The following is a 27,090-nucleotide window of genomic DNA, read 5'->3' as shown; positions in this document are numbered from 1 at the left end:
AGAAGCATTCTCCAATCCGCAAATAAGAAATTAGGATAACTGAGAGGAATTAGGCTGAGGAGAAAGAAAGCCTAGCAGAGAGGATGCACATCTAATGCTTGTGTCTTAGCAGTCCTCGCTTGGCCACACTTCTACAAAGATCCCCAACAGCCCTGATTCTTCAGATCCCTTGCTGCTGAGGTGCCCAACATCTGACTAGCTGACGTTGTGCTCCTTTCCTTCTCTCCAGTGTGTGTGTGTGTGTGTGTGTGTGCACACCACAAATTTTCCCTTTTACTTGATCATACAAATACTTTCAAAATTTCCTTCCTTTCGGATCTTGAGTCGGAGGAGGTGGAAGAAGAAGTTGACATGGGAAGCGGTGCTAGCGCCGAAGACAAGGAGTTGGCCAAACGCTCTAAGGAGCTTGAGAAGAAGCTGCAGGAGGATGCTGACAAGGAAGCCAAGACTGTGAAGTTACTGCTGCTGGGTAAGGATGGTACTAACGGGGCAATCCATAGTAACTGGGCTTGGCACCTGCTTAGTAAAAGAATCAGAATTGTTTCACGAGTACTAGAGATAAAAAAGTCAAGTGATCAGGAAGAGGGTAAAAAAAAAATAAATAGTAGCTTGAAATCATAAGGTCAGCTGTGTCCTTCAACATATTAACATAAGCACTACTTAGTTATATATAGTGCTAGTAAAAATGTCCTAAAAGTTTCTTGGTTATAACATGATTTTCTTTTCTTTTCCCCAAACATAAACTGTAATCTATTTGTACATTTTTAGCACCGGTCTATTCCTTCTCAGAACTGGACCTTTCACAAACTAAGTATTAACGTCTATATCTGCTATTTGCTCCTATGTGTGGAACGGGTGTTGTAAAATAGTCATTCTTTATAATTGTTGTATACATTTAATTGTTAGTGAATGGCAGTAAAGGTACAAAAGAGAACAGTAATATTTTTGATGTAGAGACATTTCAGTTGTTGTAAATAATGTTTTGACAGTTTGGTTAAGGATACACAAGCAGTTAAAGAAAAGCAATCTATAAAATGTGACTTTATGGATTTACTCCTTGGTTTGGCTTGAATCCTGTGCAAAACGCTACATGACTTTGTAGCAGTGGTTATTATGAAAGGATGATGAAGTTGGTTGAATTTACTTTTGGTATCGTCCATATAGCGCACAACAGGTAGCTTCATGGGGTAGTGATAGAATAAAATAATAAAACAATAAAAAAAATATTATTTGTTTTTGTTTTTAACCTGTTTAGCTGAAGGTTTTGATAAGCGTGTGTTAGTCTGGCACAGTGCAGCTTTGGATTCTTTGGTTTGAATTCTGGTTGGTCACTGTATAGAATCTAGACATTCCATTTGTGTCTGCACAAGTTTTTCTCTGGAGATTTCTTTCCACATTCCATAGATGTGTCGAGTCACTTTAAATTGTCTCTATGTGAATGAGTTCTTTTAGAGACTGAAGACACATCCAGGAATAGGTCCTGCCTAGAATCCATCCCCTGTTGCAGTTGTTCTCAGTTTTCTCAGTTTTAATCCTAATAATAATAATAATAATAATAATAATAACACATTTTATTTAATAGGTGCCTTTCTTAACACTCAAGGTCACCTTTCAATGAAATTAACTATTTCAGGGCTGATGTTAAGTTTTGTCAAAAGGAGGAGTTGACAATAATAATCAACTGTAAACTGTGACAAAACCAACCGTTATGTTTTAGTTGGAGTCTTGTTGCTAGAAGGAAAGTTAGCTTTGTTGGTTTTGACTGAGATATCCTGCACTCTCATAAGTAGCAAGGCACAAACAATGACAAAAATAGCCCTGACACCTGGCGAGAGATCAAAGCGAATGCGTAAAGCAAAATACTCTGGGGACGACGTTTTGCCCATTCTCTATGAACTGGACTATGACTTATCAGACTCCGATTTTGATACAAGCGATTGACGACGAATGCGAGGTTCCATCTTCTGCTGATTGGTCCCCAGCTACTCTTGTTGCTGAACAGGTTCAAGTAGCTGACATGCCTATGGCGCTGTTCGCCTGGGAGGACTGCCATTTAACAATAATAAGAGGTACAAACCAGATTGCAATGCACTGCGACAGTGACCGCTGCTGATGCCCCAGCCATGCAAAGACAAACTGGCAGTAATCCTGACGCACATTCTTGGCAAACTGGCAGCCACAGCATGCAACAACAGATGTTTTATGTTGATTTCTGTGTGAAGCCATTGCTTTTCAGAAAACTGTGTTTTTTAGAAAAAATATTCAGCCCTCAAAGAGTTAAACAACATTACTAAAATAAAAAACAAAGAGAACGATAAATCAAAAAGCAATAAGGTACAGAGGTAGTAGCAAACATACGACGATAACAGGCAGTAACAGTGTTAAATTCACAATTGGTATGCCAGTTTGAAGAGATACGTTTTGAGGGCAGTTTTAAAATGTGTTATTGAATCGAGTTGACGGATATGAGAGGGAAGAGAATTACGTTGAGGAGCACAATGAGAGATGCTGGAGCTCCCATAGCACTGAGTCTGATATGTGGTACAGAAAATTGAGCTGCAGATGAGGATCTGAGTGAGTGAGACGAGTGTCATTCTGTAGGAGATCAGTGAGGTTGTGAACAGCTTTAAATGTTAAGAGCGGTATTTAGTATTGTATTCGGTAGTTAACAGGGAACCAGTGAAGTTGGGAGAGAATAGGTGTAAGATATTCAGTGGATTAGGAACAGCAGGTTATTATCCTAGCAGCTAATTTTGAAGTAGTTGTAAGTGATGGATACGTTTTGTGGAATGCCAGATAGATTAGCATTACAGTAATCTATACGTATCCCCGTGGCTGCAGGTTTTTATTCCAACCAATTTCATAAATCAATGAGTCACTCCTACTTCTAACTGTTTAATTAGTGAGCATTTCTCTTCTTTTGTTTTGCATTCAGCATGAAATTTACGTTTAGAAGAAATTCAGTAATTAGCATTTTTGTCACAAGTTAAATGCCGATTTATTATTATTATTGTTAGTTTACCTTTTTCACTTTAATCTGGTTTGGTTACATTGTCTCCCTTTACATTTTTAAAATGCTAACAATTAGTGGCAAGCAGGGCAGGCAGAGGTGTAAATGGCACTGAATGAATTAGGGGAGCAACGTCTTCAGTGTCATTGATGCCAATCACATCTCATAATCACACTCACACATTCATACATACATACAAACCTGGACATGCAGTTACAGGGCAATTTTGATTTATTAATTAATTTAAAAACACCTCTTTGAGACGTAGGAGAAATCAGTGTAACCCAAAGAAAACTCATTCTCTTGTCCTACAGATGTACACACACAGGGATTCATAAATCTGGTTACACAGTTAAGTACAATGATATCTTTTACACTTTAAATACTTGACAACATTACCAGCTTAATAAGTTCTTTAATTTCATCACTTGACACAGAAATCACTGCACATTCACACACCTTTATGTGAAATAATTACTACTTTTCAACTTTTGAATCACAGAGAAGTTGGCTGCACCAGCAAATATGAAAAATAGACAAAGTGGTGAGTGCTAAAAAATAAAAAGTTACAAATGCAGTTTTTTACTGGTGTCATTTAAAATATGAAATTAACTTTCACCTATTTTTTCCTTGTTTGCATGGCTATTTATACACGTAGTAAACATTTTTCCTTAGAATGGCTTACTAGATAAAAATACATTGTAACAGGTAATCAATTTCAAAGAGTGATTGTAGTGAAGACATATGGCACAACGTACAACATGGTATATGTGTATATTCATATTTAAATACAGTAAAGAGGACGTGTGGGGGTGGCAGCAAGGACTGTAATTGCACTGCCATACACATAAAGCAGACTACACTCCCATCTACAGTACAATGGAGGGAATGAGCGCCACATTTCTTAGAGTGACCATAACTGACTAACTGAATTGGACTCACTGTTGCCAAGAAAGCTCATCAACACCTTCTCCTCCTCAGACGGCTCTGTTCCCACCAACTTCTACAGGTGTACACCGGAGTCCATCTTCACTAGCTGCATAACATCCTGTACTGCACTTGCTTGGCTCAAGAATGTGGTGAAGGGGGCACAGTATATCACTAACAAAAAAGCTGCCTGCTGTTCAGGACGTACATAACACAAATATCTTAGAAAGGCAAACACACTTATTAGAGAACAGTTGCATTTCTCACTCTTCCCTACTAGTAAAATGCACAGGGCCGTTTGCACTTGCAACAGCAGATTCAGATTCAGAGACAGTTTCTGTTCTCACTTTATAAGGTCACTCAGCAGAGATACATAATAAAAATAATGTTATTGTATATATTTATATGTTGCGTATAGTATGTATATATGTTCCATTCTATATATATTTTGTTAATATTGTGTCACTGTTACTGTTCAGAGAAGACATGTAAGTTAAAATTTCCTCATACTATGTACACACGACAATGAACTTGAACTAGGACAGAAATCAGAGTATGAAATGTTAAGTTGGCAGGTAAGGGACAATGTTGTCAAAGTCAGTGATGAAAGGCTACAGTTGACAATGGGCACTTTGCTCTAATATTGTGTGCAAAGCCCCACCGATAGATACTTCTGAAGCACCAAAGTACAGTAAGTCTGGGGCAGTGGGGCTTGACAGAATCAGTGCCAGAAGTCCCATATATTATAAGGTGACAACAGAGAGAACTGTTCCACAATACATACCTTTCTGTATCCCATTATGATGGGCAGGGAGCTGGGATTTGTCCGGCTCTTTAAAAGAAGACTAGGGCCTAGGATAGCACGAACATCTGGAACTTCTTGGTAAAGCTCTGATGGAATGACCCCCAGGAGTTCTGTACCCTTTTCTAATTCTGGAGGTGTCCATGGAAGAAATCCAAGTCCAACACTTAAAAGTTTGCATATGCCAACTGTACTTGTTGTATGGAGGTGTAGTAGTGGCAAGAGTATAAACAGCAGGAGGAAGAGAGGCCAGACAGCAATATGGTGTTGTTTTAAGAAGAGGGTAAGATAAATTGAGGCTGTCATATGGGTAAGGCATGCCACAGGAAGACAGTTTGGATATTGCACAGGTAGGCCCAGATGAACATAAGGTCTGTTGTTTTTTCAATTATTTCTACCCTGGCTACATAAACTTGCACCCTTTTGTTTATATTTTTCTATCATCAATTCATTGGCTTTATTTGAGCACACAGCCTGCTGGAAAGCATCCCCTCTAACTGATTATATATATATATATATATATATATATATATATATATATATATATATATATATATATATATATATATATATATATATATATATATATATATTACATATGTATGTATGTATGTGTGTGGGTGTTTGTGTGGGTGTGCTTGAACGTGTCCTTTAATGGACAAGCGCCCAGTACATGGGGCTGATTTCTACATGGCACCTGATGTCTGCTGGGATAGGCTTTGGCCTCCTACAACCCTCAAACAAAACTTAAAATGGATGGATGTGTATATTAACTGCAGTAGGCCTTGAACTAAACAAGCTTGTTTTTAAGGTTGATGAAAACTAAAAAAAAAAAGAAAAAAAAAAAAGAAATCATGCTTGCTTTTAATATTGTTTAGTCTGTTTGATGGGTTATATCCATCACATCAATTTTTATACCCACAAAAAAAGAAAACAATTTTAATACATTTCCACATAACATATGCAACATGATACACAAAAACACATACATACACCCCATGAAATGTTATGCTAGTGCATATATTAATATCTGTATACCATAATCAAAATAAAGAGGATTCAAAGTAAATAAAAAATGAAATCAAATTTTAAAAAGTGTTATTATTTTGTTAGTAATTTTCAATCAGCATTTTAATCCAATATCTTCTTTTTCACTTTCTAATACCAGTTTACCCCCAAAAGCATAAATCAGATTTCAATACTAAGTCCATTTGTCATGCACATGCACATTCAATCCAATGTTTACTTGTATAATTTATTCTGCTTGCTTTTAATCTGTCAAACAGTGCATGCAGAAATTAAACTGGGGGCTTTATAATGTCACAATCCAAGTGTCACATACTAATATGAATCGGCCTTAACTAAGAACTGGCACAATGTCACTGGGTTGTGCACGGCCACAGTCTAATGCATTTCAGCATCTCTGGTTGTATATGTGGGTAAAATGCCCCCAAACCCACACAGATGGACTCTTAGTGGAGTTACGTCTCACAATAATTTTGTGAACCATCTATTTCAAATAAAGGTCAAAGGGAGGCAGAATCTATTGCAGTAACATCAGATACAACGTACAAAGTAATATCTTTCTACATGTTAACTTAGTGGTTCTCAAATACACTCCAGAGAAGTGCAAATTTTTGTGCCAACCCACTTAGGTTTTTAATTGGACTCCTAAGGTAGTTAATCAAGCTGTTATTTCCCAGTTTCTATGTTTTGGGATCAATGTAGAAATTATAAATTCATTTGCTATTTTTTATGATAAATGAGCAAACCACATATATATATATATATATATATATATATATATATATATATATATATATATATATATATATATATATATATATATATATATATATATATATATATATATATATATATATATATATGGGGGGATCATTTTATTGTTTTTAAATTGGTTTTGAAGATTTTTATCATCATCATGATTTTCATTCCATGTTTCCAAGTGTTCTGATTATTTAATCCATTATTTACTACTGATCACGTTAGTGGGTCTGATGCTGAAGCAATTGCAGTCTTTCAGATTTAGTGTCATTTGCCCAGGTATTTGCTTTGCTCACTGTTATTTGCCATTAATATGATACAATAAACTATAGAAAAAAGGAAAATGAATAGAAAAACAACAAAAGATAGATTTCTAAATGTCTTATAAATATAAAAATCACACTGCTGCTTCTGTGAAAGCAGAATAAGAGAAGAGTAAAAGACCAGGTAATTAAATGTGATCAACTGGAGGTAAAATGATCTGCCGATAGTGAAACTGGTGGGAACAAAACCTGCGCTCACATGGGATTCCCAGGCTTGAGTCTGAGAACCACTCCATTAAGTGGAACACTATATCAAACTGGGCCGATTCTCAATATGCCGATATGCATGGCTTTGGGTTCCTGCAAAAAAACCTGGAGCACCCAGAAAGAAACACATGCAAGACCAAGGCCAACCCATTGAAAACCAAGCATCCAGGAGTGGTATCCCTTTTGCCACTATGGACATTTTGCCTTATGTTACCTTGAAATGCTGCAAATTTAAAGCATAAAACAAAATTTAAATCTATTTTTTTTTAAAGAGTACGTATTATCTCTCTATTATAAAAACAATCCTGGGAGAGAAAGACGGGAGATGAGACGTGATCTTCATGTTAAGATCATGGAAGTCACTTAAAAGACCCATGAGACGAAAGAGACTGGCCATGGAGCATTTCGCGGGGACCTTAAACATGAGACTTTGTGCCAAGAGATTGACCCAGGACTGTCTCGCGATGACGTAGAACATGCGATTCTTGCAAGACACGCCCAACTTACAATCAATATCAAATAAGACCACAGGCAGCAAAACAGTCGTGCAAACTAAGGCTTTGAGCACACACAGATCCAGGGCTCTCAGCGCATATAAAGTGTATAAGGACAATATGTTATAAATGAAATGTCGATGACTAAGCGAAGAAGAAAGCAGCACAGAGAAAAAAGACTCAAAAGCGTTGGGGAGAAAAAAGAGCAAAAAAGAAAAAAAATAATCTAGGTGCAAATTCAGAAAATAAGGAAAGTAATTATCAGCCCGGAACAAGTGGAATTAAAAAAAAGCACGTCCAATCGGGCTCAGAATTAAAAGACAGAGTAAAAGACAAAGTAGAACTTCATATAGATGTTCACAAACATTGGCGCTACACGCATACAGAGCAGGTTAGAGATTATGAAAGCAGTGGAATTCGAAAGGCTAAAAAAAAAAACGTTGGTGCAATACACATGTGGAGAAAGTTAAAGAATATGAAAGTAAGAAAATTAGAAAGTATAAAAACAGAAAGTAAAGATTGCAGTAGCGCAAACAAATGGAAATTATTACTCAAAAAAGGGAAAATAATCACCACAGACCAGGGTTAGGGTCAGGGTTAGGGTTAGGGTTAGACCAGGTGTCATTGACAAAAAACGGACAAAGCGAGGTCAGAAATAAAAGACAGAGTAGAAAACAAAGTCAAACATCATAAAGAGGTTAAAAAACAAGGGGGCCAAACGCATTCAGAGCAGGTTAGAGATAATGAAAACTGGAATTCAAAAGACTCGTAGAAACACTTGCAGAGTAAGATACAGAATATGAAAGCAGAAAAAACGACAGTGTCAAAACAAAGAAAGTAAACATCACATTAGCTCAAAGAAAGAGAAATTATTACACGGAGAAATAACAAAAAGGTGAACAGAGATCGAATATATATGGACAGAGGTGATATGTCAGAAGTATATAAATATTGTAAGGCTTTGATGTTTAAGTCAGAGAATTTCAAAAACGGAGTTTACCTTACATGCATTTATTGGTTACTTTGCAAAAAAAAGTTATTAACTGCTGATGATGTAGATCTTTTTGTCTGTGCTGAAATTCCAAACAGAGAAACCTATCCTGAATTATGGTACAAAGTCATTAAACACGTGTCTCACTGACCTCATTTAACAGATTCAGCATATTGGGACTCCAAAGATTTCAAATATTGTTTTAGAGAAGTTCTGAAATAAAAGTGAAACTAATGAAATAGCAACAATTCCAGAAAAAAAAAATCTGAAAAGTGTGTATCTGGAAAAACAAAAACGGGGGTTGGCGAGCGAAGCAAGCAGGGGGCAAAGCCCCTTAGTATAGATATATAAAAAAAAATTAATGAGGACATTCACTTGTAACAAGTGAACTTAAGACTGACACCTAAAGTTTTTAAATTTTGTCTGCCTTCAATTGTTAAAAGCATAACTTTCACATCACTCAGGGATATTAATTTTGTGGACTGCATTTCTAACTCTGGCTCGGTTCCATGCACAAGGGAATTAAATATGTGCAAGTAAATGGCAACAATGTCACTAACTGTTATTTTTCTGTTAGTGCCATCAACTGTATTTCATGGCTCTCTACGATGCAAAACTGTCTGGAAGTTTTAGTTCTAGATTTCATGAGGACCTCATGCTTCTTATTTTATTTTAGCTTTTAAAGCATTGTCCTTTCTCATCAGTCAGTGAGTATTTGTTTTAAAGCACCTCTTATCACATTATACAGAAATCTCATGTAATCCACCAAGAGACTGCAGTGCTGGGTCACATTTTAACACTATAGTTTGGTGTGATGGTTATCCTTGTATATTGGAAAAAAGTCAAGGCTATAATGGAAAAGTTAAAACCGGGTCAACATTTTGACTTTGTACTCTTTACAGGTTCTTAGATATTAATGTATATTCAATCTTTCTGATGCAAAACTATAAGTAGCCACAGATGAAAACATTTTTTCAGCAGAAGGTGAATATTGGACTGCTATAGTCCTATTTTGCCTAGAGCTTATACTGCACTAACCCCCGTCTTTTTGTGTTGCTTAACAAATGGGATGTGCAGTAGCTAGAAATATGGACAAAACAGAAATGCTCAACAATACTTACCTGTAGATTTGCAATGAACTTAAAACTGTAATGTAAAAGAACATTCAGAAAGCCACTTTATTCTATTCAGGGTTAGAGGGGCAGAGCCACTCCTGACAGCACTCAGCACAAGACAGGAAAGAGTGTAGAAGAAGAGCCAATTCAGGGTCACAAAATAACTTAATCTGCATGTTGTTGGAGATGCGTAAGTAAAATCCACTCAGTCAAAAAGGGAGAATGTTGAAACTCCACACTGGGCTACCAATCCACCCATTTTAAAAATATTTTTTATAGAAAATCAGTAGGAGTGTGCGTACCCTGTGAGGACAGACACCTTTCTCAGAGTTGAATCCTGCCTTGCACCCACAATTCTGCCAAGAGAGGCATTAGGCTTCTATGGCCCAGAAAAGCAAATAAGGAAAATGCATCTGTCCCTGCAAACACTCAACCCCGAGCATTCAAATTTCTTATACAGACAAGCATAAAAAGATAAACAGTTGATTGAGGTGCAGAGGCTAGGTGAGAGTCTTCAGAGAATGTCCTCGTCAACTCAGAGGATTTGGAAAGCTTTTCCTGAGGCTCAGCCTAACCCCATTATCTGCTCTTCATGCCATGGCCGCTCATTGTAATCTGCTTTCTTCCGACTTAACTCTGGATTATCTAATTCTTCTTTGCTAGCACATGCTATAACAACACGTCCCTGAATAGCAAACGGAGAAAGATTGTGCAGCACATGACCCATGGCTTGATGCTGCCAATCACTATCGTGCTATATCATTAAACTGAAATAAAAATGGCTTAACAATCTATGTCAGGATTAGGCCACATGAAACAAAAATAATATTTTTATGAATATTGGGCACAGTTACTATATAATAATGTTTAAAATGAGGACAATTTATTATGTAACAATTAATTTATTCCATTCACCAAGCAAATGAAGCTGGAATTCTGCTTCTACTCCATTTAAATTGCAATTCCTAACCAAAAAACATATTGCAGCAACATACCATATGGGCTTTTACAAAGTGAGCCATGAAACACAGAAAACAACAGAGGACGCCTCTAATCACAGTTGTAAAGATCACATAATTCTCTATGTACAAATCACATTTTATCTATTATTATTATTATTATTATTTTTACATCGACTGTAATGTATCTACTAAAGCTACCGCAGTAACACCGGGAGACAGACCAGTCATTAATGGAATGCCAATTTAGCACCGACACATGTACAATATGTGTGCAGATCAGCACTCCTGCACTTCAGATTAATTTTGTGCATCACAAAATGTGCATTAAAACTGGAATCTTAAGAGAAGCTCTGCACAGACAGGATTTAACCCCCGACCTCTGAAGTTGTACCAAGCCAACATTCTAACTGTATAGGATATTAATCGTTGCTCATTTTATTTTGGAATTAATCATGTAACAAATTGAACTGAAGATTTTTTTTTTGTACTAGCTTTCTTCATGATGATAAATTTGATTCAACAAAGTTCATATAGGGCGTCATGGTGGCGCAGTGGGTAGCGCTGCTGCCTCGCAATTGACCCTAACCCTAACCCTAACCCTAACCCTAACCCTGAGTTTGCTTCCCTGGTCCTCCCTGCATGGAGTTTGCATGTTCTCCCCGTGTCTGCGTGGGTTTCCTCCTAACCCTAACCCACAGTTCAAAGACATGCAGGTTAGGTGCATTGACGATGCTTGGTGTGTGTGTGTGCCCTGCCCGAGGTTTATTTCCTGCCTTGCGCCCTGTGTTGGCTGGGATTGGCTCCATCAGACCCCCATGACCCTGTAGTTAGGATATAGCGGTTTGGATAATGGATGGATGGATGGATGGAAGTTCATATAAATGTGTAAATGCGCACAGAGATATGAGCCTGAGACACACATAGCATTAAGCGGTTCAGCCCTGAGTGTATTTTAACTTCATCAAAAACATGAAACCTTGAGGTAGCTATATAAAATTACACAATGATTGGGCTACGAGCAGCACACCTCCAATCTAACAAACATGCAATGGGACAAGTCGCAACTCTAATAATTTTGACTCTCTGCTGCTCATGTTGCAATCCTGCTCACACTGTTTTAGACGCCTGGCAGTCCCTTATGCAAAATACAGATTCTCCTCTTCTTCAAATCAAATCAAATCAAATCAAATCAAATCAAAATTTATTTCTAAAGCACAATTTAAAAAACACCATAAGTGTAAACTGCTCCTAAGTCATGTTGATCACTCTAGTAGATTCCTGGACTGTTTTATCTTTTTATAAATTTGAATCCTGGTACTTCCAGCACACCAACTTTAGAACTAGGCTTGTGTCTGTCTGTCCTCCAGCATACAGGCTCATCTCACTTACAGATTTATCCATTGACTGACCATAACTCTCTTTTTTAAATCACCTGTAGCAATGCTACAAAACCCTGAAAAGACTCACCCAGAAGCTGTAGAAAAAATAGGGTTCTTCCATGCCAGCATGTAGTTAGTTAGCTACACTATCCAGTGGTGTAGCTTGAGTTTGTGCCGCTCAGGGTGGGTCGGTGCTTCAATTTGCCACTCTCTAACATAACTGAATATGTTAACCTATTTAAACAGAAAATTAAAATGACATATAGATAAAAATTAAGATAAATTTCACATTGATTTATCCAGTACTACATCTAGTACTACAGACATACAAGACACCGAAATGTACCGCTACTACATGGAATTCTCTACATCCATATATAGAGAAACAGCAATCATTTTTCACATATAATTATTTAGAAGCATCAACTAGACAAGAATATAGTATTGACACACTGATAAGCCATGTTCTGATTATTAGTTTAATATAATTACGCTGAAAAAACCAGAACCAGTATAGTGTACAAGTAATAGGTGGGGATATTTTCTGCGCAGAGCAAGAACGCATTCGGATTGATCACAAAACGAAATTATACATTGTAAATGAGTTGTTTATCTCCATAGAAATTATTATTGGTGTAATGTTTATGTTTATTTTTGTTATTTCCTCATAAATTACAACTGCTGTGTCTGATGATGTCACAGAAGGACAGTCTGAACATGATTTTTGAAGCATTTGTGGATAAAAATCAGAGAAGTTTACTTTTTTCTGAACCCTGCTGCTTACACACGAATTGTACTGAGCCTTTCGGCCAATAATGCCACCACCAAAAATGGGCCGCCCAGGGGCGGACTGCCTCCACTGCCTGCCCCTAGCTATGCCACTGACACTATCACCTTATTATAAACGCAAAGTCTCCACAGCAGCCACGCTGTTGGGTTACCGTGTGTCAAACTTCAGCAGCAAGTACCAGAAGGAAAGGACGTGGTCTGAAACAGCAGCGGGTTAACTGAGGCATGTAGATTCTGGCAGTGGATAATTACCTCTACTTGGGATTTCTCCTGTGTTGTACAAGCTTTACATTTTTTTCTTTCCCATTTCTAATAATGAGCATCAAGATGGGAGACAGAGACATATTCTGATTTAACAGTTCCGCCTTCATTTATTATAGGAATATGTATAATTAAAGTCTAGCACCAATCCCAACTTTGATCCTCTAAGTAAAAGTCTCTATTGTATGGGCCATGAAGAACACCACTAAAACAACAAACATGTCTGCATGCAAGCTACGATCATTTCATCTCTTTCCAGCTTTGCTTCACAGTTCATTTTCATCAGCCAAACCTCACTTCCATACCTTTACCTTTCAATGATGTTACCTACTGTAGGTATCGACTTCAAAAGCTTTGTTGGGAAAAACTGAGATTTGGAACTTTGTGTTATTTGTGCATCTTTATTATGTAAAGATGCTATTTATTTTTACTCATTTTTTATTTTATTATTTGGAAATAGAATTTGCACATTATTTTACATTTTTGTCTGTTTTATTACAACATTTCTAAAAAAATAAATCATTTATTATGATCAAACAGTTACTCAGTACTTGAGTAGTCTTTTCACCAAATACTTGAGTCATTTTTTGGATGACTACTTTTTACTTCTACTTGAGTAATATTATTTTGAAATCAAGCTACTCTTACTTGAGTACAATTTTTGGCTACTCTACCCACCTCTGAATGTTATACAGACTCTGTTAGAAGAAGGGGGGCATTTTCTTGAATTTCTTTCATCTCAATAACACCAACTTATGGCAGTGGCACACAATAGCTGACTTTCTCTCCTTGCTGGCTCTCCAGGTCTGTTTCTTCCTTTGTCTTTGATTGGTTGCAGCATCAGCCTCCCGGAAAGCAAGATGGATGCATAACTCCAGGAAAGGATAATTCCAGAAAACTAAGGAAGTCTTTCCGGAAAAAAAAAAAATCTGCACAGATTATTCCAGAGGACTATTACAGCTAAACAGCTCTCCATTTTGACTGAATCAGTCTGTCTGACAGTACAACATTAATAGTTGGTTAAGACTGAAATAAATGGCAGCTTAAAATTAAATAACACTGATACTAACTAGCTGATATGTGCCATCTGTCAAATCTTACCACCACCATGTTGAGCTCAAAAAAATCCAAAATAAATAGCTTGGCTGCCACAGGTCTACAGTTGGTAAATGGCTGCTGCTTTAAGATGAGATGAGCTGGCCTTGGCCACAAATGGCTGCCAAAGTTAATTTCATTTGAGACCACAAACCTTCCTTACCTAATTACTTCATAGTTCTCCTGTACACAGATCAGGTCCTTAGTTTTTTAGCTTAAATGAGCCGGAATTTCAATTTTGAAAATACCCAAGGCAATATAATACTTGTTTAAAATGTACTGATTCTAAAGAATCACCTCCCTTAATAATATCTAATTCACTACTTGATTAATAAGATTGTAAAAGAAACTGCTTTTATATTAAATTAATTGTTGAGGGTATTCAAACAATGCCTAAAGCAGTCTAAACACTACTTTGTTATACTTTTATATGTATTATATGCAAGGACATATACCTTGAGTTAGTTTAAATACCAATTTGATTTTACAATAAAAGTCCCAACTCATCTATCCATCCATTAACTGACCCAGACTTTACCGAATACCAGTTCTTACCATCTAATGCAAACAGAACCTTCTCAATGACCAGTAGCTGGAATTGTTTCACAGACAAAATACACTTTAAACTGAGATATAGTCTCTCTATATGGACATCCATTTCCATATAGTGCAGTGTTTCTCAACCTTTAAGTATTTGCGACCCGAGTTTTCATAACAGTTTTAATTGCACCCGCCCCTAACATTTTTTTGAAATGTAGATGCATATTTTATTATACATACTGTAACAAAGGCGCTATATAGACACAGATGGACACGGAGGCACGTATAAAAAAACACAAAGACTTTATTTTTCTTCGGCTGTGGGACACGTCTTCCCCGTGCCACACAGCCCAAACACAGTCCCCAAAACACAAGCACAGAACAGTTCTCTTCCTTCCTTTACCACCACTCCTCCTCAAGCTTCGTCTCCTTCCTCCCAACTCTGGCTCCTCGAGTGGTGGTGGCTGGGCCCTTTTATAGCCCACTCGGAACCGTTCCAGGTGATTAACCACCTAGTCCTAATTGCACTTCCGGGTGAAGACTCGTCCAGCCGGGCTGTGGGAAGCAGACAGCCCCCCCTAGTGGCCACCCTGGGCCCCAACCAAACCGTGGAGGACTCCATCTCCCATGGAGCCCTGCGGGTGGTTGGGGAATCACCGTCGGCCAGGGAGGCTGCCACCAAGCATCCCGGGGGAGGTATTGGACTGCCCATGGCGGCTCCCCCGGAACATAAGCAGCAGGGGTGTCCCTGCTGGGCATGGGACCCGGCTGTCCTTCACACTACTTAACTTTTATCTAACTCTATATTTATTGTTCTAGTATCAGAATGTAGTTTAAGTTAATTTGATTCGGTTTCAACAGATTTTTTTTTCATATTTTTGATTCTTGTTTTCTTTTTTTCACATCTTCACGCCCCCTTAGGGGGGCCCGCCCCACAGGTTGAGAACCACTGATATAGTGTCTTCCACAGTGCTGTGTTGCTTTACATGTAGGATACAATTTCTAAATAAATAAAGTAATCCATGCAGTTCTATATAGTACCCTTAATAGAAATTATCAACCTGAAGTATTTAACAGGTACAAGACAGTTTATAAATTATTTTTTTCATGTTAGTGGAGAGCTATAGTCTTTCCAATGCCAATTAATTACAAGGTATTTCATCTTTATACTAATGGAGGGGTTTCCATAGGAATCCTGTGTGAAGGCAGACGGAAATGATACAGAAGGGGTTCTCAGGTCAATGAGCCACTGTGTTACAATGGTACCTATTTATACAATTACAACAAAGGCCAAACAAGAGGGCTTATTCTGGCTCGGACCTACAAGGAGTTACACATCTGGTGTTATGCAAACAATTTTCTGGTTTCCAATCCTTATCCGTACATAAGGGACTACACCGATGGATGAAATATTGATAGAAAACAATGTTTAAGAAATCATATTACACTGAAAGCTTTAAAAGCTCTGCTGTTATTGAAATTAGTTTGTAGTTTAACAAATGAGTGATCAGATCTGATGATTAAGTGCAGTTGATTTAATACAGAAATGCAGTAAACTTCCAGTTTCCTGAAGATAAACCCTAGTGCATTTTTCTGCTATACTCCCTGCTATACCTCATCAAACCAGAGTTTGTTTTTTTTTCACAATAGTTTACAACAAAGAAAGATGGCTACAAGTAAACTAGTGTATTATAATAAGATTGTTTCTTTATTAATGTATGTTTAATGCAGTTTTGACATTCATTAAGAACTCTTGCCATTTCATTCCAGCAATATCCCTGAATTGCAACAAGCAATAAAGTGAAATACTGGAAACAAGGCTTAATATTTTAGTATGACTTTCAAAGCGACTTTTAAAACATTGATATTCTAATCCAGTTAAGTCAAAGAATTTGCAAAAATATGATCGATAGAGTATAAGAAAAGAAACAGAAATCAATGTGATGTGTATCCTGTGTGGAGAAATGCATGACTAAATTAGACCTTTAGAAGCTAAATCAATGATACATGCTGATTACATGAAACAGAGAAGGTAGAATAAGTTGACTTCTTTGTTACTTGTGTTTGAAATATTTCACAGACATGTCTTGCATGTCAGTGGATTTGTAAGGCCAAACAAGCATTTGCAGATGGATGTCAGATGGAGATCATGTGAGGCGATAATTATCATTACTGTGATCGTCACAGTTGTTCCAAGTAGATCACTAACAACCAATTCAGCTCTTATCATTATTACTTGTACGTGCTTATTTTCCACTATTGCAAGCTGAAACAAGTCCTTTACGCTCTTATCTCTGTCTGCAATAAAACAATTAAATCTTTACCACTTCGTAATCACCAGTATAAACACTCTTAGTAATAATCTGAATAAGATCATTGTTTTTTAATCAAGGTTTTATTGAAGCTAAACAAGAAAAACTATTTCATCCAAAAATGAACAATTAAGTTGTAAATGAACCCCTGTTATCCATGCCATCCAAAGCTCCCTGTAAAGGGGCCCCTAAAATATCAAATGTCATTGATGCCTGTACAGACATGGGAGAGAAGCAAGGCACACACAGCAAACCTGAGTGCATAACACAGACACAGCCAAAACGAGCTCATTTCAGTCAAGACCAGGAACGCAACACTAAACCATCAGCCAATCAGTTGCCTACCAAAATCCACAACAGATTGCCACTTCTCAGTACTGCAGTCACATGAGCCACGGGACTGACAGTTCAAATAAAAATAGGTTAAAGAAAGAGGATTTCCAGACTTTTATGGAGAGAGAATTAAGAGATTTGAGGCAAATGGCCAGGACTAGTTTAGCAGTGATCATACCTAACAAAATGGCTTCTGCTGGAAGAAAGGTCCCGGAGAATTAATGTATGAGACAAAATGGAATAGTAACAGAAAGAAGAGAAGACAGTGCCTCAAAGCAGAAACTGACGTGAACCCAAAACAGAAATATGGCAGGAATATTTAGGATTAGAGTCGTTGTTAATGTCATAAGCATTATTCAAGTAATATCATAGCTATTTTTTTTCTGTATCATACAATAATAGTACAGTATTTACTTTTATATTTGCATTTACTTATTTTGCAGCCACATTTTACACAAAGCAATGTGCAGTTTCATATTTTCTCCATGCCTGTGCCAGTCTTTCTCTGAGTAATCCACGTTTCTTCCTGATCGCAAAGACATGTCTATCAGGTTAATTAGAAAACTTGACTGACTGTAGGGGTGCCTACCTTTACACCCTGTGATGGACGGGCTCTTCATCATATGTTGGCTTTGCTTTGCATTCCTTGCTCCAAGCATAGTCTCTGGGCCATACTGCCATATGCTGTATTATGCGGGTTTGATAATGGATGGATGGATAAAGTTTACAAATCATATATACTGTATCAAATATGTGCAAACCTTATAATCAAAAAAGGGGCATCATAAGCCATGAATAACACACTACTGGCACATGCAATACAGAAGACATTACTGAAATGTAGTGAATAACCACAATCAGTAGCAGTTCTATAGTTTTGCTCCACTTTCATCATTAGGTGAGGAGAACAAAATAGCCATGTCACGTTCATTAGACGTGTAAGTAGCAGAAAAAGGTATTTTTACATTCCCTATCATCACTCGTTATAAGCATTAAAAATAATGATCAGGATTAAGTAGTTTAATCAGTGCTGCTTTTGTTAACAGCATTCTTATTGTTACCTTAATTTTTTACATTTACATAATTGTATTATTATTACCTGTGGTGATACCCATGGTTTGTTTCCTGCCTTGCACCCTGTGTTGGCTGGGATTGGCTCCAGCAGACCCCTGTGACCCTGTAGTTTGGATATAGCAGGTTGGATAATGGATGGATTATTATTACTTCTACTTTATTAGTATTATCAGGAGTAGTAATGATAGATGCATCGAATTTCCACAATTATAATTTGTATTGTTGGTAACACCAAGCAAGGCTGGTTTGGATAGTTTGAAACCATCAGTATTAATATTTTTACTAAAAACAGCTAGTAGTGTTCTAAATATAATGATGTCAATTTTCAATATTGATAACAATAACAATTATCATTATCATCAAGAGTAACCATTTTTGGGTTAAACTTTATTTTCATTCAGCACGTTAGGTTACTCACTAACATTAAATTATCGTGCTGCAACAGGCAAACGTCCCTTTAGGGCTCAGTACCGACCTTGCATCAGATGCTGTTCAGGATAGGCTGTGTGAATATAAAGGTAGGGAAGAGATTTATTTTTATTAATTCTAAACTAGCATACCATAATTCATCTTCTTCCGCTTATCTGAGGTCAGGTCACGGGGGCAGCAGCTTGAGCAGAGAGGCCCAGACTTCCCTCTCCCCGGTCACTTCTTCTAGCTCTTCCGGGAGAATCCCAAGACGTGCCATCTGGGAGACATAGTCCCTCGTGTCCCAGTGTGTTCTGGGTCTTCCCCGGGGCCTCCTCCCGGTTGGAGGTGCCCGGAACAGCTCACCAGGGAGGCGTCCAGGAGGCACCCTGATCAGATGCCCGAGCCACCTCATCTGACTCCTCTCGATGCAGAGGAGCAGCTGCTCTACTCTGAGCCCCTCCCGGATGACTGAGCTTCTCACCCTATCTTTAAGGGAAATCCCAGACACCCTGCGGAGAAACTTATTTCAGCCGCTTGTATTCGCGATCTCGTTCTTTCGGTCACTACCCATAGCTCATGACCATAGCTGAGGGTAGGAGCGTAGATCGACTGGTAAATTGAGAGCTTTGCCTTACAGCTCAGCTCCTTTTTCACCACGACAGACCGATGCAGAGCCCGCATCACTGCGGATGCCGCACCAATCCACCTGTCGATCTCACGCTCCATTCTTCCCTCACCCGTGAACAAGACCCCGAGATACTTGATCTCCTCCACTTGGGGCAGGATCTAAACTCCAACCCTGAGAGAGCACTCCACCCTTTTCCGGCTGAGGACCATGGTCTCGGATTTGGAGGTGCTGATTCCCATCCCAGCTGCTTCACACTCGGCTGTGAACCAATCCAGAGAGAGCTGAAGATCATGGCCTGATGAAACAAACAGGACACCATCATCTGCAAAAAGCAGTGACCCAATCCTGAGTCCACCAAACCGGACCCCCTCAACACCCTGGCTGCACCTAGAAATTGTGTCCATAAAAGTTATGAACAGAATCGGTGAGAAAGGGCAGCCCTGGAGGAGTCCAACTGTCACTGGAAACTGGTTTGACTTACTGCCGGCAATGCGGACCAAACTGTAAAACCGGTTGAAACAGGGACCGAACAGCCCTTATCAGGGGGTCCGGTACCCCATACTCCCGGAACACCCCCTCCCACAGGATTCTCCGAGGGACACGGTTGAATGCCTTTTCCAAGTCCTCAAAACACATGTAGACTGGTTGGGCAAACTCCTATGCACCCTCCAGGACTCTGCTAAGCATACCGAAAAAAAAAAAAGAAAATAAAAGCATATTAGCATACTGAAAGTTTTAAACATTTACAGAAATACATTCTAAAACCTAATTAATCCACTTCAAAGTCATAAGGAGCTGGAAACTCTTCACTCAACACCAGCATAAAATAATGAACAACCCTGGATATGGCCGACTCAGAAACACGACTTACCTCAATGAAACAGGGGTCAATGTAAAGTCACCAAGCCTTCATGTCTTTAGGATTGTGGGGCAAACTCAACACAGATAATGGCTGGGTGGGTGCCGAATTCAAACCCAGGATGCTACACCTGTGAAACAACAGAGCTAACCATTATACCGCCATGCCACCACTGCTCAGGTATTTAATGTTAATAATCACTCATACAGTCCTATTTACCTAATTATAACTCAATGGTCTCAAACTCCAGTCCTGGAGGGCCGCACTGGCTGCAGGTTTTCATTCTAACCCTTTTCTTAATGAGTGACGAGTTTTTGCTGCTAATTAACTCCTTTTCCTTTCATTTTAATTGACTTGAATTTTAGGATTTGTTCCTCTGAAATGCTTCATTTCTTTCCTTAAATGTCACCCAAATAGAAATGAAACGAGAAGTGAGTGAGTCAACAGAAGACCAACTAAGTCAGGGCCACAAACTCCAATCAGTTTCACTCCAACCAGCTGCTTAATTAGGCACAGAGTCTTGTTGTTAATTAAACGCGTTCTTTAATTCCATGGCTTGTTGCTGCTCTCATTGTGCAATAGCAGACATTTCTGAAATTGTCGATTTTCTCTTTTCTAAGTTAAAATGTTTTGGGGACTGGAGGAGATCAACATTCCTGAGACCTTTGTCTTTCTTTATTTTCAGATATTGTATGATGGACACAGTTTGCTGGTCATGTGTTGGCTTATTTCGTATTTCACTATTGTTTGGGAGCTAATTAAGAAAAAAGAAACAAGGAAGGTGTCTGAGTCTTCAAGAGCAAATCAATTACAATTAATTATAAAAAAAGTTAGTTAGCAAAAAAAACAGGTCACTAATAAAGAAAATGGTTAAGAATGAAAAACCTGCAGCCAATGCGGCCCTCCAGGACTGGAGTTTGCGACCATATCAAGTCAAGTTGGGGAGCATGCACTGGTACAGTGCGTTGCCGCACCCACTACACGGTGAAACAACTTGGGATCCTGGTTGGCAACCCCCCAGGCAGACACGCGGTCCACTCCGGAAATCACCCTCCATCTGCCGCAGCCAGGTGTTACGTGGGCGACCCCTTCGCCTGGTCCAGCCACTTGGGTCCCCAACAATGAGGATCTTATAAGTCGGATCACCCACGGGGAAACACGCCACGTGGTCATAGTGCCGTAACTGACGCTCCCTCACAATGCAGATAATATGCCTCATTCGGGACTCCATGAGCAACAGCTCATTTGACACAAAGTCAAACCAATGGCACCCAAGGATTTTCTGGAGAGACACAGTACTAAAGGAGTCCAGTCTTTGTCTCAGGTCACTGGATAGCATCCATATCTTGCAACCATATAGCAAGACAGGAAGCACCAGGACTCTTTTTGCATAGATATCAGGAGCACCACACACCCCTTTCTAGCAACCTCATGACCCCCCATGCTCTCCAAATCCGTCTACTGACTTCACAGGAAGAGTCACCACAGACATGAATGTCACTGCCAAGGTAAGTAAACCTCTCAGCAAGGTCAGCACTCTCTCCGCAAACAGACACACTGCTGATATCTGTGCCCAAGAGTTCATTAAAGGCCTGGATCTTGGTTTTTAATCCAGGACACTCACAAGCCCAGACACTCAGACTCCTCACTCGGTCTCTCGAGCGTCCTGATCAGAGCCTCCATTGACTCCACGAAGATCACAGCATCGTCAGCAAAGTCATGATCCGTGAATCTTTCTTCACCAACAGATGCCCCACAGCCACTGGACCCCACGACCTTGCCCAACACCCAGTCCCTACCAGTACTGAACAGAGTAGAAGCAGAACACACCCCTGATGAGTCCCAGAATCAACTGGGAAAAGGGCAGAGGTCCTGCCTCCACTCTGCACAGCACTCACATTATATCCAGCAACCTCGAGGGGATCCCATGAAACCTCAGAATGTCCTACAGGGCAGCTCGATCAACTGAGACAAATGCTTTGCAAAAATTGACAAAGGCTGCAAAGAAACTCTGCCAATATTCACGTTTGTGCTCCATGAGAACCCTCAGTGCCAGGATGCGGTTGATGGTAGACTTTTTAGGTGTAAAACCAGACTGTTCCAGTCACTGGTAGGTGAGCAAGTGATCACGGATCCTATTGAGGACGACCCTAGCAAGGACCTTACCCGGTACCGAGAGCAGTGTTATCCCCCTGTAGTTGCTGCAATCCAGACAATCACCCTTCCCTTTCCAGATAGGGATAACAAGTACCGTTTTCCAGTCAGTTGGGATGATGCCAGTCTCCCAAATAGAAGCAAAGATTGCTTGCAATGCCAGGAGGACAGCCTTACCACCAGCCTGGAGAAGTTCACCCCAGATACCACAGATCCCTGCAGATTTTCCCCCCCTCAGCTGGTTCACCACTTGTGAAATCTCAGTGAGATTAGGTGGTTCACAGCTAATTGGAGGATCAGCACTGATGCAGTAAGTTTAGATTTAGATACCAGCAATGGAGGTGTTCTGGAGAAAGCAGGGATATTTTATTATTTAAGTGACATGTTGAGTATTGACAGAAGTGTCGGTACAGCAGTCAGAGTGAGAGGTGCATGGAAGAAAACGTCCCCCTTCTAACAGAGTCTGTATAACATTGAAGGGTAATAAGGCTCATTGAACTGAGGTATGGCCGATGAAAGCGAAATGAAAAGCAAAGTTGGTAAGAGATGAAATGAAAATGATGGTTGTGCGGGGTGTCACAGAGGGTTCACCGACAAAAGCGCGATAGACATATGCGCCCCAACAAAACCGTGACGGACAAATGAGCGCCGACAAACCCGCTAACTGGTTTTCGACAAATGAGCGCCGACAAAATTGCGAGAGAGGCCAAGAGAGTGGGACGCGTACGTGCGCATTATGTACACATTATGTAGGTTATAACTGTTATAACTGCTGATGGCATGCCGCGAACAACTCAGTCGAGGGTTGGCATAACGCGTCGGATACAAAGCGGAATTACCAGCAGTCAGCAAGTCTAAATACGCTCAACTATCAAGACGTCTTGCTGCAATTCTTCCTACATATGCAGGGCGTGATCTTAAGGACGATCTGCGTGCCGTGCTGATGGCATGCCGCGTCTCATAATATTGACTTCTAAAAAAAACATTATTATATATGCTTTAAACTAGTAATTCAAATTTAATGAAACTTTCGCGATTTTGACAGCGCTATTTTGTCTGCTCGATTTTGTCGGTGCGTGCTAATCGGCGCTATTTTGTCGGCGCTCATATGTCTATCACGCAAATGTCGGGTCACAGTCACAGAGCTAATGGAACATGAATGCCAAGTTAGGAGAAAGATTTGGTGCTGAAACCGTAAATGCTGTGCCTGGTAGAATCCCCCTAAGGTTGTTTGGGTGCAAAAGATGAGGGTGTCCAAGAGGGAGGACAAAGAAATAGTTGTTGGTGTTTCAGATGACATGCAAAGAATGAGTTTGACCTGAAAGGATATCCTGGACTGCGGAGAATGGAGAAAAAAGAATTAGGGAGCAGCTGGCTAATCTTGGTAAACCTTGAAAATGACCAGCAACGAGGATGACAGATCATTATTTGTAACATTATTTTTAATTGCTACACTCAAAACAGTATTTCTGTTGCTGGTGTAGATTGACCTCCCCATTAAAGTACTGATTTTTGTTAATGCATTATTTGAATTGGTAATAGCTATATAATTACTGCTACTGTCATTATTATTATTACTGTTTCTGTCATTTCACAGCGGTGGTGTTTTTAATCATTAGACACTATTGCTTATTTTGTGTTTTTTTAATCATTGTCATCATTATTATCAGTATAACTAGCAGAAGTTAGCATTATTAGAATTATTCAGATGAACGGATTAATTATGGTGATAGCCTCTTGCATGGCAACCCTACAATCTGTTGTGACTCCTAATTTTCACAGAATATTCAATCTCTGAGAACACTGTTATTTTGCTTTTTTTAAGTAGTAACCATGTTTGATGCCCTTTTCTTAAATAACTATGAAGTGAATTCTACCTGATTTACTGATTGCTTTATAAGTTGTCACCCAGCACTGATCATAGACCGCCAGAGTCCATGATGGCTGCAGCATCCCTCTTTTTTATTTTTTTTTAAATCATATACCCATTTGACTAAACTTGCTCTTTCTTTTGTCAGTTTCAAAACAAATGCCAAGTGTGCACTACTGTTTCTTATGTGCAGCCCATATTTAGACTTTTCATATCTTTGTTAGGAACATGTTATCCTAATCCCAATATTGAGCTCTGAGTAATTCACAGGACATATTAGGAAGAAACAGATGGCATAATATTAATTAAAAGTTGCCTGCTTCTTTGGAGGTATTGAAGAGATAAGTACTGGAAACGTACATAAGTCATGTGTCATAAGCCGACAAAGTATATTGCTTTAAAAAATATCAAACGGTGTACCCAAAAGAGTAAATAGTTATACCATGAAAACATCCAAGACTAGGCGGTAAACAGGCAATTCAAATAAAGATGACAACACTCACAAGCATAAGCGTTTACATAAAATGCAGGATTTCTTTAAATAAGAAATATAATGTGCTCCTGATAAAGACTCAGGGATTATTTGAAATAAGGAATATAATTTGCTCGTGATAAAGACTGAACAGTAATAACTTCGCCCTCAGTCTATTTTCTCCATGACTGCTGGGTCCACTGAAGTAACAAGGTTGTCGTTGGCTCAATGTGTCGTGTTAATGTCTGCAAGTACTCAATACCATTTAAACCGGTGGTTGTTCCCCTTGCCAGAAGTTACTATTAGTTTAACTGTTTTGCTGCACACTCCCAAGTATCTAAGCCAGCCAGGTTTGCAGGACAGAGCTACCAATGGAAGGAGCTCGTCAAATTAAAGTGTAGAGGGCTTTCTCTGTTTGCTCTTAATCACCTTTAAGCTCTAAGCTCTTCCTCTGGACGAGGAAGCCAAATTCCAGAGAGAGAGAGAGAGAGAAGCGAGAGAGAAAGGTGACTAGAGGTGAAAGCTGGGAACATGAGGACTCTCAGCCGATTAGGGAAAATAAGGATAAATGGCTTCAGTAGCGGAGATCAGTGGTTTGAATGTCACTGTGTCCAGTACACCATAAATCAATCTGAGCCAAGGTCCAGAAAAGGAAAGAAGTCTTACTAGAAGATATTTAAGGTTGGATCTCAACACCATTAATTAACAATATGAGAAGATCAGCCACATAATAATTCTGTTACATTAATGAGCTTTTACAAAAAGGTATTAGGATTATCCCAGGGCTACTGTCGTGAAAAAGGACCTGAATCAGTCATGGTTACGATATGTTGAGGCAAATAACACACTTAATGTACAAAGGCAAAGATTTGACAGCTAGATTATTAATATTACCAAACGTTCTGAATTGAGTTGCAAAAGCAAAAGCACTCGACCAGGAGCATCCAGCTCTGATCCTTGAGGGCCGCAGTGGCTGCTGGTTTTCTTTCCTGCCGTTTTCTTCATCATAGATCAGTTTCTGCTGTTAATTGACTTCTATTCCCTTCATTTGAATTTCCATGTTTTAAAAGACTCCATCCTCTAAATCAGCGGTTCTCAACCTGTGGGTCGCGAGCCTGTCGGGGGTCGAATGACGATTTGCCAGGGGTCGCCTAAGACCATCGGAAATATGGGTTTTGTCTATTCTAATGTGTAAAACTTGTTATTGTACACATTTTTTCCATTGGTAGTTACTAGTTTTTTACTATAATTGTCATTCGAGGATAGATGTTGCAGACAATTGAATCAGAATCATTTCAAACGTTTTAATTGTCGTAACTTTATTATTTTGAACTGGTTACATTAATGTACACCGAACGTCACGCCGTTGCGAGGATTTACGCACTTCTTCCATTTCCAACAGCACATCTTTGCGGAACAGGGTTTTCCAGCTTGTTGGTCATCAAGTCGAAATACAGAAGTAGACTTGTTGCAGAAGATGATCTTCGTTGTGCTCATTCAAAGACTGCCCCGAGAATTTCTGATCTGGTGAGAAAGAAGCAGCCTCAACCTTCACACGGACGTCGGCTTTGTACGCGTACTGTCGCAACAGTTTTGTAGCAATGTAGTTTACTGTTGTTATATTAAGACTGTTACCCATTCTACGCCATGCTTTTCATATTTTCGCATAAGTCTACAACATGAATACAGTTCAATACACAATGAAGAAAAACAAATCAACGTAAATCATAAAGACAAAATTTCATTTATTTCTAATTAGAAATAAAAAAATTCACAATATATAATTACATATTGTTTTTGTTATTACAGTAATCGCTACGCTTTAATTATGTTCAATTTGCAACAATGAAAATACATCCTGCATATCAGATATTTACATTACGATTCATAACAGTAGCAAAATTATAGTTATGAAGTAGCAACGAAAATAATTTTATGGTTGGGGTCGCCACAGCAAGGGATATTGTATTAAAGGGTCGCGGCACTAGAAAGGTTGAGAAAGTGCAATATAAATAAAATCTATTATTATTATTATTATTATTAACCGCTGCTCTAAATTGATTTGTTTTTTCTGAAATGGCAGTCAAACAAAAACGAGATGTGAAGTGAACCAACAGATGACCTGCTTCTTCTTCTTTAGGCTGCTCCCGTTAGTGGTCGCCACAGCGGATCATCTTCTTCCATATCTTTCTGTCTTCACCTTCTTATTCTTCGGCCAACAGTAGCCCAATTTCCACCAGCACTCTGTTGGCTTACAGTACTGGTGGCAGTCGTTGTTAACCCGGGGCTCGACCGAT

The 27,090-nt window shown here is 39.0% G+C and overlaps 1 protein-coding gene across 1 annotated transcript in view; it reads left to right on the top strand.

Annotated features, from left to right (window-relative positions):
• The first annotated feature begins 351 nt into the window (after positions 1-351).
• gnat2 (guanine nucleotide binding protein (G protein), alpha transducing activity polypeptide 2) overlaps positions 352-27,090 on the top strand; it is a 61,963-nt gene continuing 35,224 nt past the window's right edge. Inside the window, exon 1 of the mRNA XM_039748577.1 lies at positions 352-469. Within this exon, the coding sequence (XP_039604511.1) occupies positions 352-469 (118 nt within the window). The remainder of the gene's footprint in view (positions 470-27,090) is intronic.

This window comes from Polypterus senegalus, chromosome 3 (assembly GCF_016835505.1).
Source record: "Polypterus senegalus isolate Bchr_013 chromosome 3, ASM1683550v1, whole genome shotgun sequence".
NCBI lineage: Eukaryota > Metazoa > Chordata > Cladistia > Polypteriformes > Polypteridae > Polypterus > Polypterus senegalus.
Note: the sequence above shows the minus strand (reverse complement) of the source record. Positions and strands in the feature narration are given on the sequence as shown.